General features: G+C 52.2%; 11 protein-coding genes across 11 annotated transcripts; 10 read left to right on the forward strand and 1 right to left on the reverse strand.

The window, feature by feature from the left end:
- Positions 1 to 400: 400 nt before the first annotated feature.
- Positions 401 to 1,081, forward strand: N7498_000061 (uncharacterized protein; the record flags this gene model as incomplete). Its single annotated transcript, XM_058447124.1, has 3 exons — positions 401 to 545; positions 601 to 719; positions 776 to 1,081. The coding sequence occupies 3 exons, from the start codon at positions 401 to 403 to the stop codon at positions 1,079 to 1,081; spliced, it is 570 nt and encodes a 189-aa protein (XP_058312535.1).
- Positions 1,082 to 2,154: 1,073 nt separating this feature from the next.
- N7498_000062 (GFA family protein) lies at positions 2,155 to 2,670 on the forward strand (the record flags this gene model as incomplete). Its single annotated transcript, XM_058447125.1, has 3 exons — positions 2,155 to 2,275; positions 2,324 to 2,532; positions 2,590 to 2,670. The coding sequence occupies 3 exons, from the start codon at positions 2,155 to 2,157 to the stop codon at positions 2,668 to 2,670; spliced, it is 411 nt and encodes a 136-aa protein (XP_058312536.1).
- A 308-nt stretch (positions 2,671 to 2,978) lies between these two features.
- On the forward strand, positions 2,979 to 6,339 carry N7498_000063 (uncharacterized protein; the record flags this gene model as incomplete). The annotated part of the gene is made up of 7 exons (XM_058447126.1): positions 2,979 to 3,190; positions 3,238 to 3,435; positions 3,492 to 4,238; positions 4,299 to 4,406; positions 4,755 to 4,974; positions 5,029 to 5,910; positions 5,974 to 6,339. 7 exons carry the CDS (start codon positions 2,979 to 2,981, stop codon positions 6,337 to 6,339), a joined length of 2,733 nt encoding a protein of 910 aa, XP_058312537.1.
- A 174-nt stretch (positions 6,340 to 6,513) lies between these two features.
- On the forward strand, positions 6,514 to 7,244 carry N7498_000064 (YbhB/YbcL family Raf kinase inhibitor-like protein; the record flags this gene model as incomplete). The annotated part of the gene is made up of 2 exons (XM_058447127.1): positions 6,514 to 6,658; positions 6,724 to 7,244. The coding sequence occupies 2 exons, from the start codon at positions 6,514 to 6,516 to the stop codon at positions 7,242 to 7,244; spliced, it is 666 nt and encodes a 221-aa protein (XP_058312538.1).
- Positions 7,245 to 8,257: 1,013 nt separating this feature from the next.
- On the forward strand, positions 8,258 to 9,819 carry N7498_000065 (Zn(II)2Cys6 transcription factor domain-containing protein; the record flags this gene model as incomplete). The annotated part of the gene is made up of 2 exons (XM_058447128.1): positions 8,258 to 8,672; positions 8,732 to 9,819. The coding sequence occupies 2 exons, from the start codon at positions 8,258 to 8,260 to the stop codon at positions 9,817 to 9,819; spliced, it is 1,503 nt and encodes a 500-aa protein (XP_058312539.1).
- Positions 9,820 to 10,215: 396 nt separating this feature from the next.
- On the forward strand, positions 10,216 to 11,035 carry N7498_000066 (uncharacterized protein; the record flags this gene model as incomplete). The annotated part of the gene is made up of 2 exons (XM_058447129.1): positions 10,216 to 10,291; positions 10,329 to 11,035. 2 exons carry the CDS (start codon positions 10,216 to 10,218, stop codon positions 11,033 to 11,035), a joined length of 783 nt encoding a protein of 260 aa, XP_058312540.1.
- Positions 11,036 to 11,710: 675 nt separating this feature from the next.
- Positions 11,711 to 13,665, forward strand: N7498_000067 (uncharacterized protein; the record flags this gene model as incomplete). The annotated part of the gene is made up of 4 exons (XM_058447130.1): positions 11,711 to 11,882; positions 11,938 to 12,174; positions 12,264 to 12,713; positions 12,758 to 13,665. The coding sequence occupies 4 exons, from the start codon at positions 11,711 to 11,713 to the stop codon at positions 13,663 to 13,665; spliced, it is 1,767 nt and encodes a 588-aa protein (XP_058312541.1).
- Positions 13,666 to 14,112: 447 nt separating this feature from the next.
- Positions 14,113 to 15,007, forward strand: N7498_000068 (uncharacterized protein; the record flags this gene model as incomplete). The annotated part of the gene is made up of 2 exons (XM_058447131.1): positions 14,113 to 14,556; positions 14,615 to 15,007. 2 exons carry the CDS (start codon positions 14,113 to 14,115, stop codon positions 15,005 to 15,007), a joined length of 837 nt encoding a protein of 278 aa, XP_058312542.1.
- A 949-nt stretch (positions 15,008 to 15,956) lies between these two features.
- On the forward strand, positions 15,957 to 17,654 carry N7498_000069 (uncharacterized protein; the record flags this gene model as incomplete). Its single annotated transcript, XM_058447132.1, has 2 exons — positions 15,957 to 16,308; positions 16,369 to 17,654. 2 exons carry the CDS (start codon positions 15,957 to 15,959, stop codon positions 17,652 to 17,654), a joined length of 1,638 nt encoding a protein of 545 aa, XP_058312543.1.
- A 2,333-nt stretch (positions 17,655 to 19,987) lies between these two features.
- Positions 19,988 to 20,875, forward strand: N7498_000070 (ribulose-phosphate 3-epimerase RPE1; the record flags this gene model as incomplete). The annotated part of the gene is made up of 3 exons (XM_058447133.1): positions 19,988 to 20,230; positions 20,296 to 20,547; positions 20,609 to 20,875. 3 exons carry the CDS (start codon positions 19,988 to 19,990, stop codon positions 20,873 to 20,875), a joined length of 762 nt encoding a protein of 253 aa, XP_058312544.1.
- A 283-nt stretch (positions 20,876 to 21,158) lies between these two features.
- N7498_000071 (uncharacterized protein) lies at positions 21,159 to 22,275 on the reverse strand (the record flags this gene model as incomplete). The annotated part of the gene is made up of 2 exons (XM_058447134.1): positions 21,159 to 22,001; positions 22,060 to 22,275. 2 exons carry the CDS (start codon positions 22,273 to 22,275, stop codon positions 21,159 to 21,161), a joined length of 1,059 nt encoding a protein of 352 aa, XP_058312545.1.
- Between the last annotated feature and the right edge of the window lie 1,059 nt (positions 22,276 to 23,334).

Below are 23,334 nucleotides of genomic sequence, written 5' to 3' on the forward strand. Positions count from 1 at the left end.
AACCTCGGAAGCCAAGTGCCGGGGTTGGAAGACAAAAGTACGTGAACTATGGATTCTCTCAGGGATGATAAAGTTTATGAACTAGTGCATTGGGTTGTATTATCGTGTGTCCGGGGTCGTGGATCCAACGTGACCCGTTGCAATCCGCAAACACCTAGACATGCCTCCGTTTTTTACTATACTGGAGTTCATTCAAATTCCGAAAATGTCCAAATGCTACAACCTCTCCATTGAATAAAAATGTGGCTCGAAACCAAACGAGTGGCAGCGCCACCATGACGCCCAAGGCAATCCCATGTCTTCAATGTGACATCACCGATACGATCAATATATATTCTAGGCAAGAATAGGCCCTGCCCACTTCAGCCGAATGATGAAAAGGAGCCACGCCCAGCCAAACATGAACTACGACCTCCCTTCCGTTGCTGATCTCAAGGAGGCCGTCGAGAGCGGCGGGTTGCGGATCACGCCCGAGGACGTGTCGGTGATCTCCCATGCCGAGAGCGCGCTGACTGGGCGTGGACCGCTCCGAGGTGGACCAGCTGGTTAATTACTCTCCTCAATTGTATTTTGCTCGATGGGAAGCTGATCTGGGACCAGCCACGGCCCAAAGCCTTGCGATGCGGCAAATGAACTTTGAACTCAAAGTGGACGAGCTTTTGCGGAAACCACAGAGCCACATTACGCAAGAAGATGCACGGGAGATCCAATCCGCCGAGGTACATCCACGTGTTCGGTCTGAACTAAGAGTCACGGCGGTGTTAACTGTGCATAGAGTCGGGCCTTCAACAAGCGGTCGGGCATCGGATCAATCTCCGCACAAGTGCGGACCATTGCCAACCGCAATGAAATCTTGGGCTTGTCTCCAGATACGACCGACATGCCGGTATACGTGACCAAAGATGACGCCCGTGAGGCTCAGCGAGCCGAGGCCATGCTGTACGGGGGGCTGATCTCGGGCCAGGGTATAGCGGCCTCCATGCAGATAAGTTGGAGATACGCAAGTGTCAAGACCGATCGCACTGACTGGACGTGTCCTGTAGAGTGCAGCGGACAAGATCGAGCATGCACAACGCAATAGCTTGTAGCGGAGACGCCCTATATCAAATAGAAATCGACAAATCTGCCCAATTTTTCGTCAGGTCTTCGTAAGTGGAGCCGTAAGAACGGACCACCAGCTACAAGGTTGGGGCGGATCCAATCGTGCATCGCACAGATTTAGAATGTCGCGACCATCACTAGTCCTGATCCGCCGTGCTGGAATCGCGCAGGATTCACACCGGGTTCCCCGTGGATTCCCGAATCGACGATCGACAAATCCTTGCCATTCCTGTGAGGGCCTCGCATTGGGTTTCCCTGCGGGAATTGTGACCCGCTGCACCTTCCAATAAACTCGGCACGATGCACAGGCGGACAGTGTTTAGTGCTCAAGAGTCCCCTCCCTTCCTCGGTCTCCGAAGCGGGTGTGGTGCAGCGCCTGCACGACCACGGCGCGATGATCGCTCAGAACCCCTACTGTAGTTCATTACGAGCAGTGTCCGCCGCCCGCAGACGTACAGCCCGACTCGAGCCACGCAGTGTGGTACCAATTGATCGACCGCATCGACTATCTCCCGGGGCTGCTCAAGGGCCACCTTCGTTATCGGACCTGCTTCCACGATATTCCGCGGGGCTGCAGACGCACATTTATGCGCCAATGGAGGTGGATATCCGCAACGACTGGAGTATGCGGCGGGGCAAATCCAGCGGAGAACCAAAAGGGTTATATTTGCAGGAACGGGTTGAGATCTGCCCGCTCGGAACGACGGGATTCGTACGGCGCACGCCCACGCGGGCGCACCGGGACGTCTAGGTCAAGACCAGATGAACGGACAGATCAATGGACGTATCGAGCCATCGATCGAGGGGCCGCGGGGCTAAATGGGGTGAAAGCTGCAGCTTTGGTGGGGCCGGTATTTGTCATGCGTCATATCCACCTCTAGAATTTGGAATTCTCGAGTTGTGATGTAATTTATACTTTGGCGCGATGGGGAGGGAAGGAGAGGGTTGGATCGCTCGGGACTTGGGTAGCTGGCGGTATATAAAGGCATCCGTTCCAGTCTCCCAAGGTCCTTCCCACGTTTCTCGAGTACCTTGCAAGAATCAACCCGAAATATGCCTCTCACCGGTCACTGCCTCTGCGGCGCCGTCAAGTACACGGCGGCTGTCGATGCCCCTCTCATCACTGCTTACGACCACTGTGATGACTGCCAGCGCCAGAGTGGCTCCACCTACTGTGAGTTCTGAAGTGGGAGCGAAGGGGGATGTTGCTAACCTTCCCCAGCTCTGGTTACCGTCGTCCCCAAGGACTCTCTGACCATCACCGGCCCCACCAAGTCCTACGCCAAGAATGGCAGCTCTGGAAAGGCCGTCCACCGCATCTTCTGCTCCGAGTGCGGCTCTCCCATTGCCCACGACCCCGAGGCTGCCCCGCCCATCATCGCCCTGAAGGCCGGTACCCTCGACACCGAGATCAAGAAGAACTTGAAGCCTGTACGTCTGACTCCGGACACATGAAACACACGGGGAACATACTGACAGTCGACCTAGGACACCGAAATCTGGACCGTCAGCAAGCTTCCCTTCTGCCAGGAGAGCCTCGAGCACCCCTTCGAGCACATGCCCCAGTAAATCAAAAGCGGCGGAGGGAAACCTGAAAAGAAAATAAAAGATAAATCGGGGTGACTTTTATGATTGATTATGATACAGTTACGAGAAATTCGATAGTTGAATATGAACTTCATTTTTGATTGAGTCTTTGACTCGTGGATAATTCAAGGCTTTCGCGGTACGATATCTGGATACCACTCGTGTTACAAAGTAGATCATACTTCACGGTGAATTTTCGAGGCCGTTGAGATTCTTCACTTTTAAATGATCGGACGAGAACTGTTTTTGCGGTTCAATTACGCCCCCGAGCCCCCTCTGGACCTATTTCCATGTCGACTGGTACCTTGTTTGTGCAGGACTCGCGCACCGGTGAGAAGTACGAGATTCCGATTCGTCGCAATGCCGTGCGTGCTCTCGATCTGCAGCGCATTCAGGCCCCGACTGCTGGTTCCGATCGAGCCGATCAGGTATCTCTCGGGCTGCGCGTCCATGACCCGGGGCTCCAAAATACGGCAGTGGTTGAAAGCGCCATCAGCTTCTCGTGAGCCCCATTGCCCGTTGAAAAGACCGTGTACTGAGATAACCTAGGGACCATGAGCGCGGGGTTTTGATATTCCGAGGTTTTACTTTGGAGCAGCTCTGGGATTCCGACTTTGAAGACATGTTCCATCTACTGTTATGGGGAACGTACCCCGCGGTGCATCAGCGAACAGAGCTGAGCAGAGCCCTCGCCATGCATATGCAAGAGGTTCCCGACGAAGTGTTCAGGGTCATTCAAGGTCTGCCGTATGTGTCTGACCGACTTTAGACTGCAATCCATTTCTGACTTTGCCGGGCTAAAGATCAACTTCGCCGCCGCTGTCATTGATTCTAGCGGGCCTCGCGGCTTGTTTGGCTTCCGAGCCAGATGCGCTCCCTGCATCTTCCAACGCGACCCTTTACCAGGAAGACTTGGACCAAGCCGACCTGAGAATTCTGCAGACTGTTGCCAGCTATGCCGTGGTATTCGCTGTGGTCCGCTGCCACCGGCTCGGTATCGACTGGCAGCCTCCTGCAACGGGGAGAACCTACTACGAGAATCTTTTCATCATGTCTGGCCTCGATAGTTCGACCACAGCGCTCCCTGCCCCCGTCCGGTTGTCCTGTTTTCGCCGCTTTTCCATGTTGAATGCCGATCATGGCATGGCCCTGGCAGTCTTTTCGGCACTAGTGACAGCCTCCTCTCTAACTGACCCAATATCCTGTCTGATCACATCGGTGGCCGCAGCCCATGGTCCCCTCCATTTTGGTGCCACCGAATCTGCTCAGCGTGCGCTACACGAAATTGGAGACCCGAAAAATGTCCCTGCATTCCTTGGCGAAGTTAAATCAGGCAAACGCAAATTGTTTGGATATGGCCATCGGTCGTACAAAGGTATTGATCCCCGCGTTCGTCCGATTCGGGCCATCCTGGAGGATCTGACCGAACACAATCCATTATTCAAATTGGCCGAAGCCATTGAGGTAGCTGCATCGACAGATGAGTACTTTCTCTCGCGCCGATTGTATCCCAACGCGGACTTTTACGGGAACTTTGTGTTCACGGGCATGTCAGTCTTCCTTCCTGGTGCTGTGGTTTCACGAGAAGGGGCCTAATTCGTGAGATATAGAGGAATCGAGACGGAGATGATCCCAGCAGCCATGATTTCCCATCGCATAATGGGTATCATGGCTCATTGGCGCGAGTACATGGGTAAGGAACCACAATTCGTACCTCGGTGAATTCTCACTGATACAATGTAGCCACCCGAGGTAAACTCTTTCGGCCGTCCCATGTTTACACCGGCCCTATGTCAGCCACCAGGGAGGTAGTCGCTAAGCTTTGAATGGTCAATAGGATGCATGCAACGGGACCCCGAAGCTCGGGCATCATGTATGAGGAACTTGGGTGTTTTGCCATGGAACCACACCTCGGAACTCTTTTGCTTTTGTAAAAACCATTTAGCTAATTGTGCTTCTCTCTCTGGCTTACATTTTATCCAGTGTTAGGTTGCATAATACTATCGTTACTCCATGGGTGGCAAGATGAGTGACTTTCCAGAAGAGCATCGAACGGACGCACACAGTGACGGCGAGCCATCGGAGACTACCCCCCTGCTGGTTCATTCCACTGCGCCATACTCCGTATTTTCTACAAGCCAGAAGCGACTCATCATTTTGGCCGCCGCACTTATCTCTTCGTTTTCTCCTATATCAGCCAATATCTACTATCCCGCTCTCAATTCTATCGCCAAAGATTTACGGGTCAGCCCGTCGCAGATCAACCTGACCATTACCACGTACATGGTATGTTTTGTGAGCAGCAGCTAGAATGAATGAATTATACTCATTGCGAGACAGATATGCCAAGCCATTGCGCCGACGTTCACGAGTTCCCTCGCCGACAAAGCCGGACGTCGACCTGCGTACATATGCTGTTTCGTGATCTACATTGCCGGAAATGTGGCCCTCGCGCTCCAGCATTCGTTTCCCACATTGCTGGTTCTCCGTGCTGTGCAAAGTTGTGGTAGTAGTGGTACTGTTGCATTGGCCTCTGCTGTCGTGGCCGATGTCATCACCTCTGCCGAGCGAGGCGCATACATGGGAATGGCCTCATTGGGAAATATTCTCGCCCCATCATTGGGTCCCGTTGCTGGCGGCCTCTTGAGCCGGTATTGGGGCTGGCAGTCAATATTTTGGTTCCTGGGAATCCTGGCGACTGTCTTCTTTATTCCATTGCTACTCTTCTTCCCTGAGACTTGCCGCGCCATTGTTGGCAATGGGTCAATTCAACCTTATGGATGGAGTAAATATTTTCGAGATTATTTTCAGAAACCGAAGCAGGGACCAGAGCTGGATTTTGAGGTGTCGTTAACTCGTGATCTGGTTAAATCGCCCGGCATACTAAATGCTCCGGTGTCGCTGAAACTTCTGTTTCATCGCCCCATTGGCTTGATTCTTTTGGCCAATGGTGTGGTTTTCGGCAGCTACTACGCAGTCACTGCAGGTATTCCTGTGCAGTTCGGGACTCTCTACGACCTCGACGCTTTACAGATTGGACTCTGTTTCATACCAGCGGGGCTAGGCTCATTGCTCAGTGCGACGGCCAACGGTGTGTTTGTTGACTGGAACTACAGAAGAACTTGTTTGCAAGCGAAGCTATTGGTAAATCAAACCGTGAAACAAGACATACTCACATTTCCAATTGAGAGAGCAAGGCTCCAAATTGGGATACCCATGATTGTGAGTAACACCCGCATTATGGAAGTCTCTTTATCATCATTCGGCGCTTTTAACATTGGATAGATGCTTGCAGCCGCATCCATTGTACTGTACGGGTTCCTCATGGCCCATAAAACTCCACTTTGGGCTGCTCTTCTGATGATCTTCATAATAAGCTTCTGCATCACCGCTGCGTACAATGTCATGAACGTGTTGATTGTAGACTTGTACTACGCAACGCCTGCTACGGCCATGGCCGCCAATAACCTTGTCCGCTGCTCCCTTGGAGCAGGTGCCGCAGCGGCAGCCAACCCCTTAATGGAAATCATTGGTGTGCAGTGGGCATATTGCGCCGTATCTGGTATTTTGGTGGCCACAAGTCCCTTGTTACTGCTTGTGTATGTAAAGGGCTGGAATTGGCGCCGAGCGCAGGCCAGGACAGGGGTATAATCATAGCCTTGTCAGGGGCTCCCATTTGTTTGCACCACAGTGATCAAAGCGCTACGCAATGGCGCCGCAGATCACTTAAAGAGTGATTTCAGACTTAGATTCGGGGATGATATCCCGCTCATAAATCCTCGGCGAGCTCCAGTAATTCGTTGGTTACAGAGTGCCCATCACACCATGATCTATCTCAAATATGTTTTACGTCTATTCTTTATAGTCAGTGCTACTCCTTCATCAATCTTACCCCTTAGAGGGCAGCAGCTTCATATCAGATACCCTCAGAGAGAATGGATCGCGCCTGGGATAACATTGGACATGGAAGGTACTTTGCCCACGTGCAAATAATTTTACAAAAAAAAGCAATTTAATACAGGTGTGCTTTTCTAGATACAAAAATTATTCCAGAGATGAGTAGCTATGGGCTCCATTGCCCCATACGTTACCTACTTTTCATGCTCGACCTGGATGTGCAGATACCCACCACGGGCATCCAAAATGTGGTTCTACATTGGTATCAACCAGACTTGGTCTTCGATTGCAATTTGAGAGATCCACCTAATCTCCTTGCGCCGGATACAGAGAATTCGTCTGATTTTGTTGCGCCATATATTGCGCCACAAGCTCCAGGTGGCTCACATCACCGTTACGTCTTCCTTCTTTTTGAGCAGCAATCATCCTATAATTTCCCTCATTGCTTTGAACACATTCCCCCGAGAACAATCGAATCTAGAGCTGGGTTCGATATCAAAGCTTTCATGCATGCGGCCTCATTGGGTCCACCTGTTGCAGTGAATTACTTCTTCGGTCGGCGGAATGTTTCCAAAGGGGACGACCCTTCGCCATTCCCGAGTGTGACCACTACATCCTTTCGATCTCTGACTTGTGACACCAGTTCTACTATTTCATGAGAGGAATCCCGATAACTGCACAGAAGCAATCTTCGGGGCTGCCCAAGCACCAGTCGAGGGCTCCCAGGGAAGAATTACACCTCTCATCATTGTCCTAACTAGGACTCTTGCGGAGATCGATATTTTATTTTTATTATCAGACCAAGAAGCTATGTAGTATTTGATACTCAAGGCACGAGGGGCTGTCCCCCAATGTTGACAATTATTTCGTCCTTACGAGATCGCTGTTCACGATACTCCAGGGCTGGATGTCTATCCTTAGTCATGGAATTATCTGGGTGTCATTATATTGAATATTTCAAGGATAATTGACATCTGAACAAATTAAGTAGCACGATTCACGGCCCAGAAGTTGAACCGTAGAAGAACAGAAATGAATGCATCAAAACATGCGTAGCCTTTACCTAGAGCTTTCTGTATTGCGCGCAAGGATATCATTTCAAGGGAATAGGGGTCTGAGCCAAGCGCAGGATAAAACGTTCTATTATTTTTAATACAGGCGCCTGGGTACGGATTAGATATCTAGCGAGACATACCTGGGCATTCCAAAATTTTTAATGGGTATCTGAAATAGAAGCTCCAACGAAATCGCAATACCATACCACTACATAACCCACCTTTGGTGGTTAAAAGGTCTTTTGAAAAACGTAACTCTGTATTAACCTCCAGAGTAACCAGTGAGAGAAGAGTCTCAGTAGCCTGCATGGCATTTATGCTGGGTCTCGTAGGACAAATCCACTTGTCATGCAGGGGCCTCCGGATGTAACTTTCGGCCTAACTGGTGGCGGCGAAGAGTGAGCACAGCGGGCTTTGGTGACGGCAATAATTCACAAGTGTGATGGCTGGTATCGACGGTGGAGACGGAGAGAGGAGTTAGATAAACAGTCTATCCTTTTGGGAGGATAGCCAAAAATACTCAACCCTATCTGCAACAGAATAATTGAACTTAGTTGGCGTCCTTCTTGGGTAACCCTAACTTTGCCTCTATATATTACTCGAGAAAGATGATGAACATGTCTAAGTCTTTCAAACCCGGTGCCGGGAAACTGCCAAAGAGTGTCAAGGTTCGCTCCACGTGTAATGCCTGCCAGCAGGCCAAAATTCGCTGCAGTCACGAGAAACCGTCCTGCCGCCGCTGTCAAAAGCACAAGATCGATTGCATCTACAGCGTATCACGACGACTAGGGCGACCAGCGAAGAAAAGAGAGCCGCGACTAGGACCGGAAGCCCAGGGCGGTAGTCCAAACCCGGAGATGACCGACCACCAAGAGCGCACAATACAAGTGAGAAAGTCAGCAAAGAAAAAGCGCCATGGGCAGGCAACAGCATCTGCAATGCGACCTCGGATGAGAAGCATTCCGATCAAAACAGCGGAGGATACGTTCCAATCATCGACTGTATCTGAGAAGAACGGTGAGGAAATTTCCGGTATGCCCAGTCGCTTTCCCCAACCATAGATCTATGAATACTGAATCACCGTTGTGCAGGGCTGCAAATCGACTTTTCATCTGAATCATTCCAGGAACTGATGTCGACGCGTATGAGTTGGGGCACGGGAAATTTCACCGTTGAGAATCCTTACGAATTGGAGCTGGAGGATACATTTGATAGTTTCGCAAAATGCTTCAGGCAGGCAGGGCCGTCCGCATATCAAGCGACGGATCTATTTTTACCGTCACCTCCGATGGGTTCTGATCAGATTCTGATACATACCAGCCTCGAAGGCGAACTTAACCCGTGCCAGCATTCCGTATCAAATGAGCAATTAGGGTCGCCATTTGTGACGGAGCCCAGCGTCGCCTCTTGGTCATACGGCTCAAATACTAATGTCCATATATTACCGGACTCCTGGTCCGCCAACAGGGTGCCGCCTACGAGTTTTCTAATTGACCCAGCCAATAACTTCCCTGCGTTTGAATCGCCTGGGGCAAGCCATGAAAGTGAGGAATTCTCACCAGAGGCTCTCAACCTTTTGAGCACATTAGGTGGAACGCTGTACCTTGATTGCAATTGCTACAAGCAAGCAATAGGCGAGCTCCTCAGATCAGGCATCAAGAGTCACCCAAGCGGTATCCCAAGTATTGACAATACCTTGGTCCGCCAGAAAGAGCTGCTGTTGCAGGCAGAGGCCATTCTTCAGTGTAAAGTGTGTTCACAGTCCGAGGCTCAGGCCAATATGTTTATGGTGATCATTGTCACAATCGACAGCATCCTCACATCACTTGAAGGAGCTGCTACTGCGACCAAGGCCGGAACGCAAGCAAAGTTGTCTCCTGTAGAGGTTCAGGACGAGCGGACAAAGAAAAATCACGTCACCGGGTGCTTTAAATCTCACATAGAGGCTTGTCCACTGCTTGTGGGGGGATTTCGAGTTCCGATGGAAGAGAAAATGTGTTTCGTTCGACAAATGTTGCAAGCCCGCCTCTCAATGCTTTTGATGATGATACGACGGATTAGTGCTTGTATGCAACAGCACTTAGCATCAGCACTCTCGCGAGGCAGACTGTTGATGATAATGGAGACTGACCGGCGGCTGCAGCTCATTATGATGAAGGTCAAGATGGCCGTGAGCTGATGGCCCATAGGAAAGAGTTGTTAAATTTGTCACGGGCTTTCTTGAATCATGTACCCCGAGAAATAAATTAAAATACCTTAGGGTAGTATGTGACTGTGTTGTTAGTTGCATATTCCTGGTAAGGGAATCCGTGGTTGGGTAGGGTCCTATATCGAATAGTATGATCCAATGGAGAAGATTCTACCACTCGGGACTCATTGAGCAGCTGAATGGGTTTTCTGAGTATATGGGCAGTCGAGAAAGGCCATTGGTCTCCTGTCCGTGCACCGCGAATGCCTCGGTTCAAAGGCGACATGGTGCAACCCCCTTCGCTGTTCACGGGCCATGGGCACTGGGTTTGACATTGTCATTTGACAAGAATAGATGCATGTTGCAGTTCATTCACACCGATCCATCATGGGACCAAGCAAGATCCTGCTCATGGCGGACGGTGGGGGCAGCTCGTTGCATATTCTCCTGTCCACCCGAGGCTGTAAGTTTAAGACGAGACACTCTGTAGCACAGCAAAGTGAGTGACGATAGTCGCCTGCAAAATTCAAAATCGGCTAGGCTTCATCCATTCGCCGCATCCAAGAAGAAGCCAGGGAGGTTCACTTCAACCCTCAAGCATCCAGAAACAGTTATGGGCGCTGATGCTTCTTGTGCTTGTTCGATCGAGGTGCTGCAGATTATGTCGGAACTGCACAATGTCCACGCCGTTGTGGATGTCGAGACAGCACTTGACCTAATCCATCGCGTGTGTGGACAAGGGAAAAGCATTATCAAGTGCAAAGTCTGCACAAAAACGCCCCAATCACCCGTCGTCACCCTTCCGGCACTTTCAGAGCAATGCCTTCCTCTCCTTGAAGCCCTATGCTCGGCATACGATATATCCACTCAGCCGGGCTTCTTTGACTCGGCTATGCTGGCCTTCGACCAGGCTCCATCTTCCTTTATATGCATTCGAAGCAAAGTCATCCTGGGTCAAACCGAACTTGACGAAGATGAAACGCGACTACTGATCCGAACCTTGCTTGGACGAAGTTTGATCAGACTGGTGGAGCTGATGGAGGGTCTCAAGGGAGTTCTATTGGCGATGCTGGAAAGTGAGCACAACCATCGAAACGCTACAGCAACGATCCGATCCTGTGAATCATCGATGGAGTCCATCATCAGTCGGCTGGCGGTGCTGATGCAGATCACTGAAGGAGAGTGCGACACACAACTATTGACATGATTGAGTCCATATTAGTTGATAGTGGATGAATATAACAGATGCTGAAAGTAATTTCATGACAGAAGATAATGGAGAACGAACGCCATATTTTGGGTAGTGCGAGAGAGCCTGGGTATCAGAAGCCGGCATAAGTTTATATAGAACTCGTTATGCTTCAACCCGGGACCGGCACGGGGCGTCCGCGCCGGTCCGACGCCCATGCCGCCCGCCGTGCACGCCGGTTCCGGCATCTCCAGTCACTTTGAAGTTGACCCGGTCGCCGTATATTGGATATATCGGATATGACAACGATCATATATGCATATTTGTTGGGTAGCTGGTTTCCTCCGGCCACCTATAAAATAGCATGGAAGGCGGTGGGCCCGCTTGTTTTCCAACTACGGCGGTTTGGACTTTCCCACGCCGTTCCGATTAATCGCTCTCGTCCCAGTTTTCTCCCGTTCGCTATCGTTGACTTATATACTCCATATTTCGCATTTCGTATTTCGCATTTCGCATTTTCATACTTGGAAAGTTGTGGGGCCGTGTATTTCGTGCCTCGTCGATCCCGCTCACTGCGTCATCGCGTCTCCACTCCTGCCTCATCGTGCCTTCTCCACCTTTCCGCCCTCATCCGGTGTTTTTCAGGTATGGGTTGCTTGAAGCCTCTCTCATTCTCCTCTCAACCCTCCCTTCATGCTCTCATCCGTCCTCGCCGCTCTCAGGTCTCCATCCTTCGAGGTCGAGGGAGCTCCCCAGCGGCCCTCTCGCTATGCTGGCGAAGATACCACCCCGACCAGCCGCCGGGAGATTCTCGGCTGGTACTCCTACGGGATCGCGGCCGAGGTTTTCGCCGTCTGCGGTGTAGGTTCGTGACGGTGTAATTGCTCGACTCTGCAAACTGGTCGCTTATTCAATTCCAGGATCCTTTCTGCCCTTGACCCTGGAGCAGCTTGCGCGTGAGCACGGTACTATCCCCAACACCAATCAGCCTTGCTGGGGTCCCGGCGCACCAGACAAACAAAATGGGGGTGACCAATGTGTGGTCAGGTTTTTTGGACTTCAAATCAATACCGCCAGCTTTGCAATGTATACCTTCTCGCTGGCGGTGCTCATCCAGGCGCTGACGTTGATCTCGTTCAGCGCCTTGGCAGACTATGGTATGATCTCCCTTCGTCGAGCAGACCCTACCCAGTGGTCGGATATCTAAAGTGAGCCGGATCACTAACGACGGGGATGCGATACACAGGGAATAATCGTAAAACGCTGCTCCTGTTTTTCGGCTTCATCGGTTCGGCAACGAGCATGCTATTCGTATTCGTTGCGCCCCCGGTGTTTATCCTCGGCTCCATCCTCGCGATTATCGGCATTACTTGTCTCGGATCCTCATTTGTCGTGCTCAACTCATTCCTGCCAGTCCTTGTCGCCAACGACGCATCAATCCAAAGCCCCCAAAGTCAAGGAGGGGAGGAGCTGTCCAACTTGCATCGAAATGACGAGGCATCCGACTGGAACACATGGGATGAGGAGGATAGCGTGGATGGGATACCGAATCCAGATCATCAGACCGGATCTCCCGAGGATGGCCTGAAGGGCAAGGAGTCTGGCGGTGGAGCGCCGGAGCTTCAGCGGTCTACACAAATTTCATCCAAGGGCGTCGGTCTGGGCTACTGCGCGGCGGTATTGGTTCAAATCCTGAGTATTCTGCTCCTCGTCACACTCAAGAAAACGTCACTTTCTAAGGTTTCGGACACTCTTCCAACACGGTTTGTTCTGCTGTTGGTCGGAATCTGGTGGTGTGCCTTCACCTTTGTCTCGCGCCGATGGTTACGCTCTCGGCCCGGTCCCCCCTTGACACGTCCTCGACCCCCGGCCTTCCGAAATGGCGGGCATGGCTGCGGCTCGTCGGATTTGCCTGGAAGTCCCTCTGGCGGACGGTGAAGGTGGCGGTTCAGCTCCGTGAAGTGCTGATTTTCCTGGTGGCCTGGTTCCTTTTGTCGGATGCCATGGCGACCGTCTCCGGCACGGCCATTCTGTTCGCTCGCACTGAATTGGGACTGAGCACAATCGCGGTCGGAGCCTTGAGTATTACTGCGACACTCAGTGGAATGGCGGGCGCGTTTCTATGGCCCCATGTGTCTCGACGGTTCAACCTGCAGTCGAATCAGACCATCATCGTGTGCATTGTCCTGTTCGAGATCATTCCACTTTACGGCATGCTTGCATATATCCCATTCATCAAGAACTGGGGTGTCTTGGGGTTGCAAAAGCCCTGGGAGATCTTCCCGCTCGCCATCGTCCATGGCATCGTATCGGGCGGGTTGTCATCTTACTGTCGCTCGTTCTTCGGGCAGCTGATTCCACCCGGAAGTGAAGCTGCCTTTTACGCACTGTACGCTGCTACAGACAAGGGAAGTTCATTCATCGGTCCCGCTATCGTCGGTGTTCTCATCGATGCGACAGGCCAGGTGCGCTCGGGCTTCTTTTTCATCGCGGTGCTGATTGTTCTCCCCATCCCCCTGGTGTGGATGGTTAATGCCGAAAAGGGTCGTCGTGAGGGACTGGCCATGGCTGAGCGATTGGACAAATCACAGAAGGGGCCGACTGAAGATGTTCAAGAAGCCGAAGGCCTTCTGGCGCGTGAAACTTAGAATGCATATTAGAACGAACTCATGAACATGGATAGACTATGGCCTGATGATGAAAACCTCCTTATTCGAACCCATTTATATAGCGAGTCCCCTAGAATGCTCACCAGAATTGGAATAGGGAGGGCTTCAGCCTCAACTTCCTTCACAAATGCTGACCGAGGTCTCATTCCACGTTCATGCTGGTGTTGGCACCAAAAATAGAAGCGGGTCCAATACACGACGTCGCATGGGGGCCAAAAGGAACCAAAAGTCTGTTTTGGATTTTGCTGATGACGACGCCAGTACGGAGTTAGAATGAAACGAGAGCTGCAATTTGGAAATAATCCCATGCTGATCATTGCTACAAACAGAGGGCCTGTTACTTTCAGCCTTGCGACGTGCTTGACCATAAGTAGTTTCCCCCAGGCTGCGCCCCGAAAGTGGGCTCAGCCAAGGCGGGCGACGACGATGGGCCGTGTGAATGAGGCTGTTCAGGACAACATGACCGGAAAATCATTACTCGGTCTGGAATCTGGCATGGTCAAAATAGATGGCAACCCGTGCAGGTTGCAGTCAGTCTCCGAGTATAAATTCATCTACGCCCGGACGCCGCGGGTCGAACTCTCCACGCCAACACACATCCGAATGAACATGCTCGGCTCGGCATTCCTAGCCCTCGTCGGCGTCATCGGCGTGCAGGCACAGCCGCTCAGTGTGACTCTCGCACCGGTGAACGACTGCGCTGCGCTGCCGAAGTGGAACAAGGCAACCAATATCGCGGGCCCGTGGACAATCAGAGTGGATGGGTGTCGCAATGGCACTTCCCCTCGAGGCGACTGCAGTATCGAGGGATTCACAGCCAGCTGCGATGTTACACGATCCGCCGACGAGACGGGCATCGAGAAGGGATCTGTAAGTTCCACGGTCCACAATATAACCTGGGGGCACGGCCCTGATTGAGCCGCCCTAGATCGTCATCTCCAACCGCCCGCAGAACGTCAAGACCCAGCTTCGCTGCAACGGTGCCCTGCAGACGGTGGAGGCACTAGTCCCGTCGGGCGCCGGCGCGCTAGACTGGCATGCCGTCGCCATCGATACAAACCCGAGTACTGGCGAGATAGAATGGGGGATGGGAACCAAGGATACACAGCCCGTGCAGGTATATCGGCAATACGTGCATGGAAGCCCGGTGAACGGTCTTTTCCTGGGATCGAAGGGGCAAACAAACTGGGTTGTGCATCACTCTGGGTTGGGGCTGAGCAACGTGGATCGAATGCCGTTCTGGTTCCTACGACTGCTCAACAAAGACTCGGAGTTATGGAGCGGTGAGTTTGAGACCTCGATCCGGATTGATGGAAGTTGAAAGGGTAAGTGCAAGCCACTGCGTTGATGACACAGCGTGGATCATTTTCTTGGCGGTGGACTCCTTCCTCTACACTAGTTATGGCTTCCGAGGTTGCCTTGGTGCAATATCACACCCCCGGAGGAGCAAAGCATCCGCCGGAACCCCTCACTCAAGCGCGTTTGGGCATGTAACGGAATGGTCATCCCGGCGGGGGGAGGTTCAAACGGCTCAGTGCCGTACAGGGCTAGATGCGTCCATGGAAATACACTCGTCACTCTGCTCGATCGGCCAAGGTCATCAACCGGGCCCGGAATGCCGATCAGAACACTCGGAATGCGAAAGACGAAGAACGATTGGGGGGGTCCACCAAGCCCCATTTTCTAGGGAAAGTCGGATGGCGGCCTTCGGGGGGATATGCCGTTTCATAAAAGGAATAGAGACATTTAGTAGCCTCGGTGGCGTTGATGCGTCGAATCACAAACTTCGTCTGTTGTCCCCAATTTACTCTTCCCCGGAAAAGTGAAAGCGGCCCCGGGAAATTCCTGAACCTTTATTATCTTAAACTTCGGCAATTCTTGATTGTGATACGTGCGAAATTTGGACCGCCAAGTTTGACATTCCTAGATTGCATATCGTTGGCACTACTGGCCAGATCCATCGTTTACATTGGTTGGTCTGTCTCCATTAGCCTAAATGCATCAAGCTCATGCTTACGCCTGCTTGTTTTTCTCCATGGTATCCAGATTCAAGCATGGCACGTGGATGATCGCGTCTGCCAACCGATGCTGGCAAGACAACTCCATATCTAAAGGCCCGTCATCCGGCGCACATGCGGACTTTCGACTAGCTACGTAGAAACCCTTCTCCGCTTTCGCCTCTATCTTGTTCCATACTTTTCGACCGGCGACCCCTGTTGTCAACACGGGTCATCTCCCACGAGTCAATCGACATCTGCACGTTGTTCGGCATGGCGAGTCCTACGGAGACCGAGATCGCACTAGAGAAGTCCGCCGCGCACCATGTCGAGGACACCTTGGGCTGCGGTGCCATTGTTGAGGCAAAGCACGCCACGGATGAAGAACACGCGCAAACCCTATGGCAGGCCCTCCGTGACAACCGTAAAGCTGTGCTTTGGTCCGCCATTATTTCGCTTTCCATCGTAATGGAAGGATACGACGTCGTTTTAATGGGAAACTTTTTCGGCTATCCTACTTTCCAGAAGAAATACGGGTATTATTATGGTGAGAAGCTCGGGTGGCAGATCCCTGCCCGCTGGCAAACGGGACTAAACATGGCTAGCACGGTGGGATGCATTTTCGGTAGGCGCCCTCTCAACCACATCTCAAACAGGAGAGAAAGATAGACTGACAGAGGCTCAGGTGGCATCATGAACGGATACCTTGCGTCCAAATTTGGGTATCGGGTCGTGATGATTGTGGCCCTCGCATTCCTGAACGCTTTCCTTTTCATCGTGTTTTTCTCCAACACGGCTACGGTGTTGCTCATAGGCGAGGTCTTCTGCGGGTTCTCATGGGGTGTCTTTGCGACTATTGGCCCGGCCTATGCCTCGGAAGTCTGCCCCACAAACCTGCGAGGCTATCTCACTATCTATGTCAACATGTGCTGGGCCATCGGCCAGCTCATTGCATCCGGTGTCCTATATGGTTTGGTCAATCGTCCGGGTCAGTGGTCTTACCGCATCCCATTTGCGTTGCAATGGATATGGCCGACGCCCCTGATAATAGTCTGCTGGTTGGCACCAGAAAGTCCCTGGTACCTCGTGCGCAAGGACCGACTGGAAGACGCCAAGCACAGTATTCGTCGGCTCGGAGGCAACAAGACCGAGGAACAGGTCAACGGGCAGCTGGCTATGATGGTTCATACCGGCAAGATTGAGGCGGAAATCGAGTCTGGCACCAGCTATTTGGACTGCTTCAAAGGCATTGACCTGCGCCGCACGGAGATCTGCTGTGTAACCTTTGTGTGCCAGATCTTGTCCGGCAGCACTTTCGCCTACTCGCCCACGTATTTCTTCGAGCAGGCCGGCATGGACACCAGCCGTGCTTTCCAACTGGGTGTTGGCTGCACAGGTGTGGCCTTTGTTGGGACCGTTTTGTCCTGGTGGCTCATCACACATCTTGGACGCCGCACCCTTTACGTTTGGGGTCTGGCTATCCTCTGTACCCTTCTTTTCCTAATTGGAATCATCAACGCAAGCACCAACGCCAACGGTGCCATGTGGGCTCAGGCAGCACTGTGTTTCATTTGGTTGTTCGTGTACTCCTTGACTATCGGCCCAATCACCTACGCCATCGTCAGTGAAACATCCAGTGTTCGGCTGCGGCCCTTGACCATCTGTCTGGCTCGCACGGCATATCAGATAATCAACGTCGTCTCCATGGTTTTGGAGCCAAGGTTTATGTCACCCGTGGCATGGAATTTGAAAGGGAAAACCGGGTTCTTTTGGGGCTGTACTGCGCTCCTTGCTTTCACCTGGTCGTTCCTTAGACTACCGGAAACAAAAGGTCGCACGTATGCTGAGTTGGACATTCTATTCGCCACCAAGGTTCCGGCACGCAAATTTGCCTCGACTGAAGTGGATGCGTATGCTGTCGGAGTGTCACAATCACAGGAAGGGCTCGTGCAGGAAACCAAGCAGTCGTAGGGGTGGGGGGGTGGGGGGAGAGCTAGAGGTTATCGTGCTGCCCACTTTACCCACATCGGTCCGTGAAGGAGCAGATCAGTGGCTTAACCGCCAAGGGTCGGGTCCTAAAGCGGAACCAGCAGTGCCTACTGAGAGTCTTTATCTGTATTCTCGATTTATTAAATGCTCATATCTATATGATTCTGTGCAAATATCTTCCATACGTAGATTCAGTAGGAAAATCCTTTGTATTAAGTACAAGAGCCTAACTAGGCGACGACGAAATTTATGATTAGAACTATACATTTGCCCCGATTACCATATGTAGGTCAAGCGTGAACGGTATACAAGCTATGTGAAGTCGCTTACCCTTGACCCGGCGATGAAAAGCCAACGATTGAAATCCACCAGTTAATTGCCCTGGAGGGAGTGACATGTTTATTGATATTTAGAGCGGAGATGGCTCCAAGTTCAGTGACTTGACAGCGATCATGATTCGACTCTGAATGCATATCCCCGGAATCCCCCAGAACACCCTTTCCCAGAAACCCTAATTGTCTGTTAAGGGCACCACTTTTCGACATGTGCACGAGAACGTTCCTCGATGCACACCTAAAATTAGGACAGACGGGATCTACTGCAGGGACTCGGGTAAAATGCCAGCCACTGCATCTGATACTACGTGGGTCTTGCAAATGGCCATGTCCTTATCAAGGGCATGACCAAGAGGCGTGTTCTAGAAAACATGAAATCGGCCTGGTCGATCAGGGCAATCAGACGCAATCGGTTCTCATGTATGCATGCTCGACCTCGGCTAGTAATAGCACTGTAGTCCTTTTTCCGATTTCGCCGCGACAGTATAAAAAAATAAAAATTTGAACGAAAATTGTAAATAATGTTTGATAATAACTGAAAAAGTATTTGCTAGTGTAATAAATGCTGTTTATTATTTATCCATTGGATAGTAAAATTATATTTTCTCTAGTTTTATCTTTTTCGATAAAATACAAAATTTGCAGTATAATGTTTATCTAAAAATTAACCAATTTTTAAATAACCTCACACAATATTTTGCGAGTATACGTATCACAATAGCCCGCTATATATTCGCCGTTTACCCCTCCGATGGCGTTGTCAGTCTTCCCAACCGAAGCGCCTCAAGAGCCACCAGGTCACGTTTGAAGACCGCAAGGCCAAGGAAACAAGAACGTTGGGACGGTTTGGGGTACTTCGATGCTGATGATTGGGAAGTTCGGAACACAGTGCGCCGTGGGTGCACAGACGTCCATGCCCCGCTCCACCCATCGGGCAATCGAAAGAGCGGTTATTCTGACGGCTATTGACACCGTTCGTAAGAGGATCGTCGACGCTCGTGGTGTCATCATGATCGTCGGAGCAAGGTACTGGGCGTGCTGTGTTTCCATGTTGACATCTAGCTTTTTATCCGCCACTCCCTTGGCGTTGTGCCTGAACGGGGTCACCAGACGACCAGACCAGCGAATAGCGGTGTCTTTGGTGCTCATTAGTTCATGGATACGTAGAGTCAGGCAAATGGCAATGAATAGAGGCTTGGAGGGGCCAGGGGGGGCATGTTAGGACGGTCGGTGATTGGCGGCTCGAGCCCAGATGGCAGGATTCCGGAGCTTCGACGCGAATTCCAGGCGATTCCCCCAATAACCTTAGCTCGTAAGGTTCAGCCAAGCCCCGACCCCTGTCGCAGCTCTGAGGTCACCAGACTTGATGATTTTTATGAAGGGAGATCACAATCCTCCGCGGAATCACCTTTTTGGGCAATCCAGGACAATTCAAGTAGGGGCCGGTCTGCTAGGGGCCACTCCGTCGCGACTCCATCCAGGACACCATTTCCGAGCCGTGAATGGAGCTGGACACGCTGGCGTAATCCACCTTGATGGATAGCTTGCAGAGCTAGCGCCAGGAGGGTCCAGATTGCGAAGATCGCTGAAGATTGACACCGCGACCGACCCACGTGAGAGGCGGAGCCCTTATCAACCGTTTGCATCATGGTCAGACTTTTTTGGGGCTCAACGATTTGCAAGCTCGACGCGTGCACGGGAATTAGGTTCTACGTATTCATCACCACTGCGATCAGACATTCAGAATCCCGAATCAAATGAAAAAAAAAGATCGCATGTCCCTGCCACAAAGGGCCGCAATTGCATCTGACGGCGTACCCGGGATATCCACCTTGGGTTGCCACTCGGACTGATGTAAACACGATAGACAGCTTCATTCTAATTTAATCCTCCCCTCATTAACTCCCCTCCCCCCTCTATTCCTCTCCCTCTCCCCATATCATAATACCTCAACTTCACTGTTTCGCAATACCCTCCAACATGTCGCCGCCCCCCATCATTGCCCCCTCCATCCTCAGCGCCGACTTCTCCAACCTCGGCCATGACTGCTCCCGCAAGATGGAGCAGGGCGCCGATTGGCTCCATGTCGATATCATGGACGGCCACTTCGTGCCCAACATGACCATCGGCTGTCCCGTAGTGTCCCAGATTCGCGGTTGCGTCGACCGGCCCCTCGAGCCCAGTGGCCGGGGCACCTTTGACTGCCACATGATGATCATGGAGGTGCGTGGCTGAACACTCTCCGAGCTCTCGGATTTCCCCGGAATATCACTAATCGAGCTGCGTAGCCTCATAAATGGGTCAACGAGTTCAAAAAGGCCGGTTGCGATCTGTACTGCTTCCACTACGAGGCGGCCGTCTCCTCCGTCGCCGCGACCGATCCCACCGACAAAACCACTACCGCGCGCACCAGCCCGCGTCAATTGATCAAGTATATCCACGAGGAGGGCATGCAGGCCGGCGTGGCCATCAAGCCGGACACCCCGGTGGACGTGCTGTGGGACATTCTCGACAGCCCGGAGCTGGACGAGCGGCCGGACGTGAGCTCCCACCTCCCACCACCCACGAGTGCCACCCAACATGCGCTAATGGCTTTCATAGATGGTTCTCGTCATGACGGTGCACCCCGGATTCGGCGGACAGAAATTCATGGCCTCGGAGCTGCCCAAGGTGCAGGCGCTGCGGGCGCGGTATCCGGACCTGAACATTGAGGTGGACGGAGGCCTGGGCCTGGGCACGATCGACCAGGCGGCCGACGCGGGTGCCAACGTGATTGTGGCGGGCTCAGCGATCTTCGGCGCCTCGGACCCGGCCGATGTCATCGCCAAATTGCGCGAAGCGGTGCAGAAGCGTCAGAGCCGATCCTGAGACCCTTCCGGGCATATAGAAAAACGGGGTTTGGGTGTTTCTGTTATTTTTGCTCCGGTGATCGTATTGGACATTGCTTTGCCGGGTTTTGGCCTTTCTACGGGTGTATTGGTTTGTAATGATGAGCTATGAATGGCATTCTACCGAGAGTCTAGCGACTGTATTCAAAAAGAGAATTGGTTAATTGACTTTGGTATCGTACTGCTGCGGACAAGAATCGACGGCAACTAAACAAGGCGCATGGTGCTTGTACAAATTCATCATGTCGTAACCGGAGACCCCCTCACTCCTTCGCCTCCCCGGGCTTGGCATCGTCCTTGGTATCTTCCTTTATATCATCTTTCGCCTCTTGCTTATCCTCTTTGGTATCTTCCTCCGTATCGGCCTTGGTTTTGGTCGCAACCGTTTTGACATCTTCCTCGAGCGGAGTGGCCACCTCCTCAATGGTACCGTCCCTGGCCTTCTCCGCAGCCTCCTTGCGGAGAGCGTCGAGGCTACCAGACGCGTCCTCGCCCGTAATGGACTGTCGGATATCCTTCACAACTTTGTCCTGCTCCTCCTTGTCGGTGGCCGAGATGATCGAGCCACGGTGATGCTCGACCAGTCCTAGCATCTCCGCATTATCGGCGTGGAAGTTGGCCGACGAGACGGCTGCGACCTCGGGAATGAGAGGTGGACGCTTTACGACCTTGGGCGAGTCTGGCGCGGTATCAGGAAGTTCGGGAGCAACCGATCCACGGTGTCCCCTGCTTGCAGAGGGCGACAATTCATCGTTGGACTCTTCCTGCTTCAACTCCGACTTGGCCTCCTCTTCGGGCTTCTCGTTGTCGGTCTTGGTCTTGGCCTTGGCCTTGGATGCAGCTTCCTGGCTGACCTGACGCAGTGCAATAGCAGCCTTATCGTCCTTTTTCTCTTCGGTTTTGGCGCCGGGCGGGCTTTGGATTTTGATAGTGGAGGGTTTAGGGGTTCCGGGTTCGGGCTCTTTAGGCGTCGGCGTGGACTGCGAGTCGGGAGGAGGAGGAGCGACGATGTTGCTAGTGGCCGGCATGCCATCAATGTCCTGGATGCTGTTGATGACCATGCGCAGCTCGCCAAACTCGTTCCATTCTTCAATTTCCTCGAGATCCTGCAGGGGTAGTGGGGTTAACTGTAGCTCGAAATAACGGTGAGGGGGTATTGCATACTCCAACAATATTTCCGTATTTCACCAGGCCGGGCAGTTTCTTTCCTTTGGAACGACGGCCCCATAGTTTCCGGGCGACCTCGTCGGTGGCGACGTCAATGACACGGAAGGGGAGCTTGTTGGCCTTGAGGATGGTCTCCACACGAGCGGTTGCGGTGACGATGTGGGAGGACCCTGCGGTCAGGGAAGTGTAGAGGTAGAGAGTAGAGTCAGACATGTTTGTGGGGGGAGCTTCTTAGAGACTCGGAGACTCAACGGGAGAAAAAGGGGAGAAAACGGAGAATAATTTCATGGAGAAGAAAGCGTAGCTCCTGTTGCCCTGAACCCACCATATGACGTGGGGGATGATCACGTGGGCAGTCTTTATACTTCGGCGAAAACTGAAGAACTACGGGGACGGGGATGCGCTTCTTTGCCATCTGCTTGACCCATTCTTAAATTTCTCCACAGCTCCAGAGATTCCCCAGCCCGCTCGGTAGCAAATGGCCCCAGGCGTGGTAACTTGACGTCAGACCGACCCTCAACCCGGGTAAAGCTTTGTGAATATCCTGCTGGAAGATTCTGGGCAGTGTTTGGGATGAGGTCTGTTCGGGATGTTTGCAGCTATGGTGCAGCCCATAAAATTACAGGCTGATGCGCATTTAGATCAAATTTATGTCATACCCTAGGGGCTGCTCCGGGATCTGGATGATGCCGTAATGCCCGAGACGTGTCGGGAAAACGTTTATCGCGAACTTTGGAAACCTCAGGAAGCAAAAGCCACCCCCCGAAGCCACCTCTCGAACGGATAATTACCGACTTGCCTTTCTCAACTTCTTCATAATTATAGTACTGTACGGCGGGAAAAAAGTAGCGCCAGACAGAAGCCCGAGTTATAATCTAAAATATGAGCATCGCGAATCGCAAAATCCAAGTAATGAATCGAGGGGGCTCAACCGAGTCTACCCAAACGTACTTGGAGCAGATATAGAGAGAGCGTGCTTTTTGATAAGTCGCCAGTCAACTACGAGCAACGGCAGCCGAATAAGCACGTTCGTATTGGCTGCCCACGCCGTGGCTCAGCCATGTCTCTGCATCCCGCTGCAGGTCGAAGCGTCTGCGGCTCCAGACAGGTAATTGGCGGCACGGACTCGTGATGCGCCCACCTGCACCGTGATGAAAAGGCCAAGATGAAGACGCTGACATACGCATTTCGGGCTGTGTTCGAACAGCCTTCCAGTCGCGGGCATGGACTGTCTAATGGGAAGTGACGCTCATCCATCAAAATAAAAATGAA

This window comes from Penicillium cinerascens, assembly GCF_028974065.1.
Source record: "Penicillium cinerascens strain IBT 15544 chromosome Unknown contig_16_segment0_segment0, whole genome shotgun sequence".
Taxonomy (NCBI): domain Eukaryota; kingdom Fungi; phylum Ascomycota; class Eurotiomycetes; order Eurotiales; family Aspergillaceae; genus Penicillium; species Penicillium cinerascens.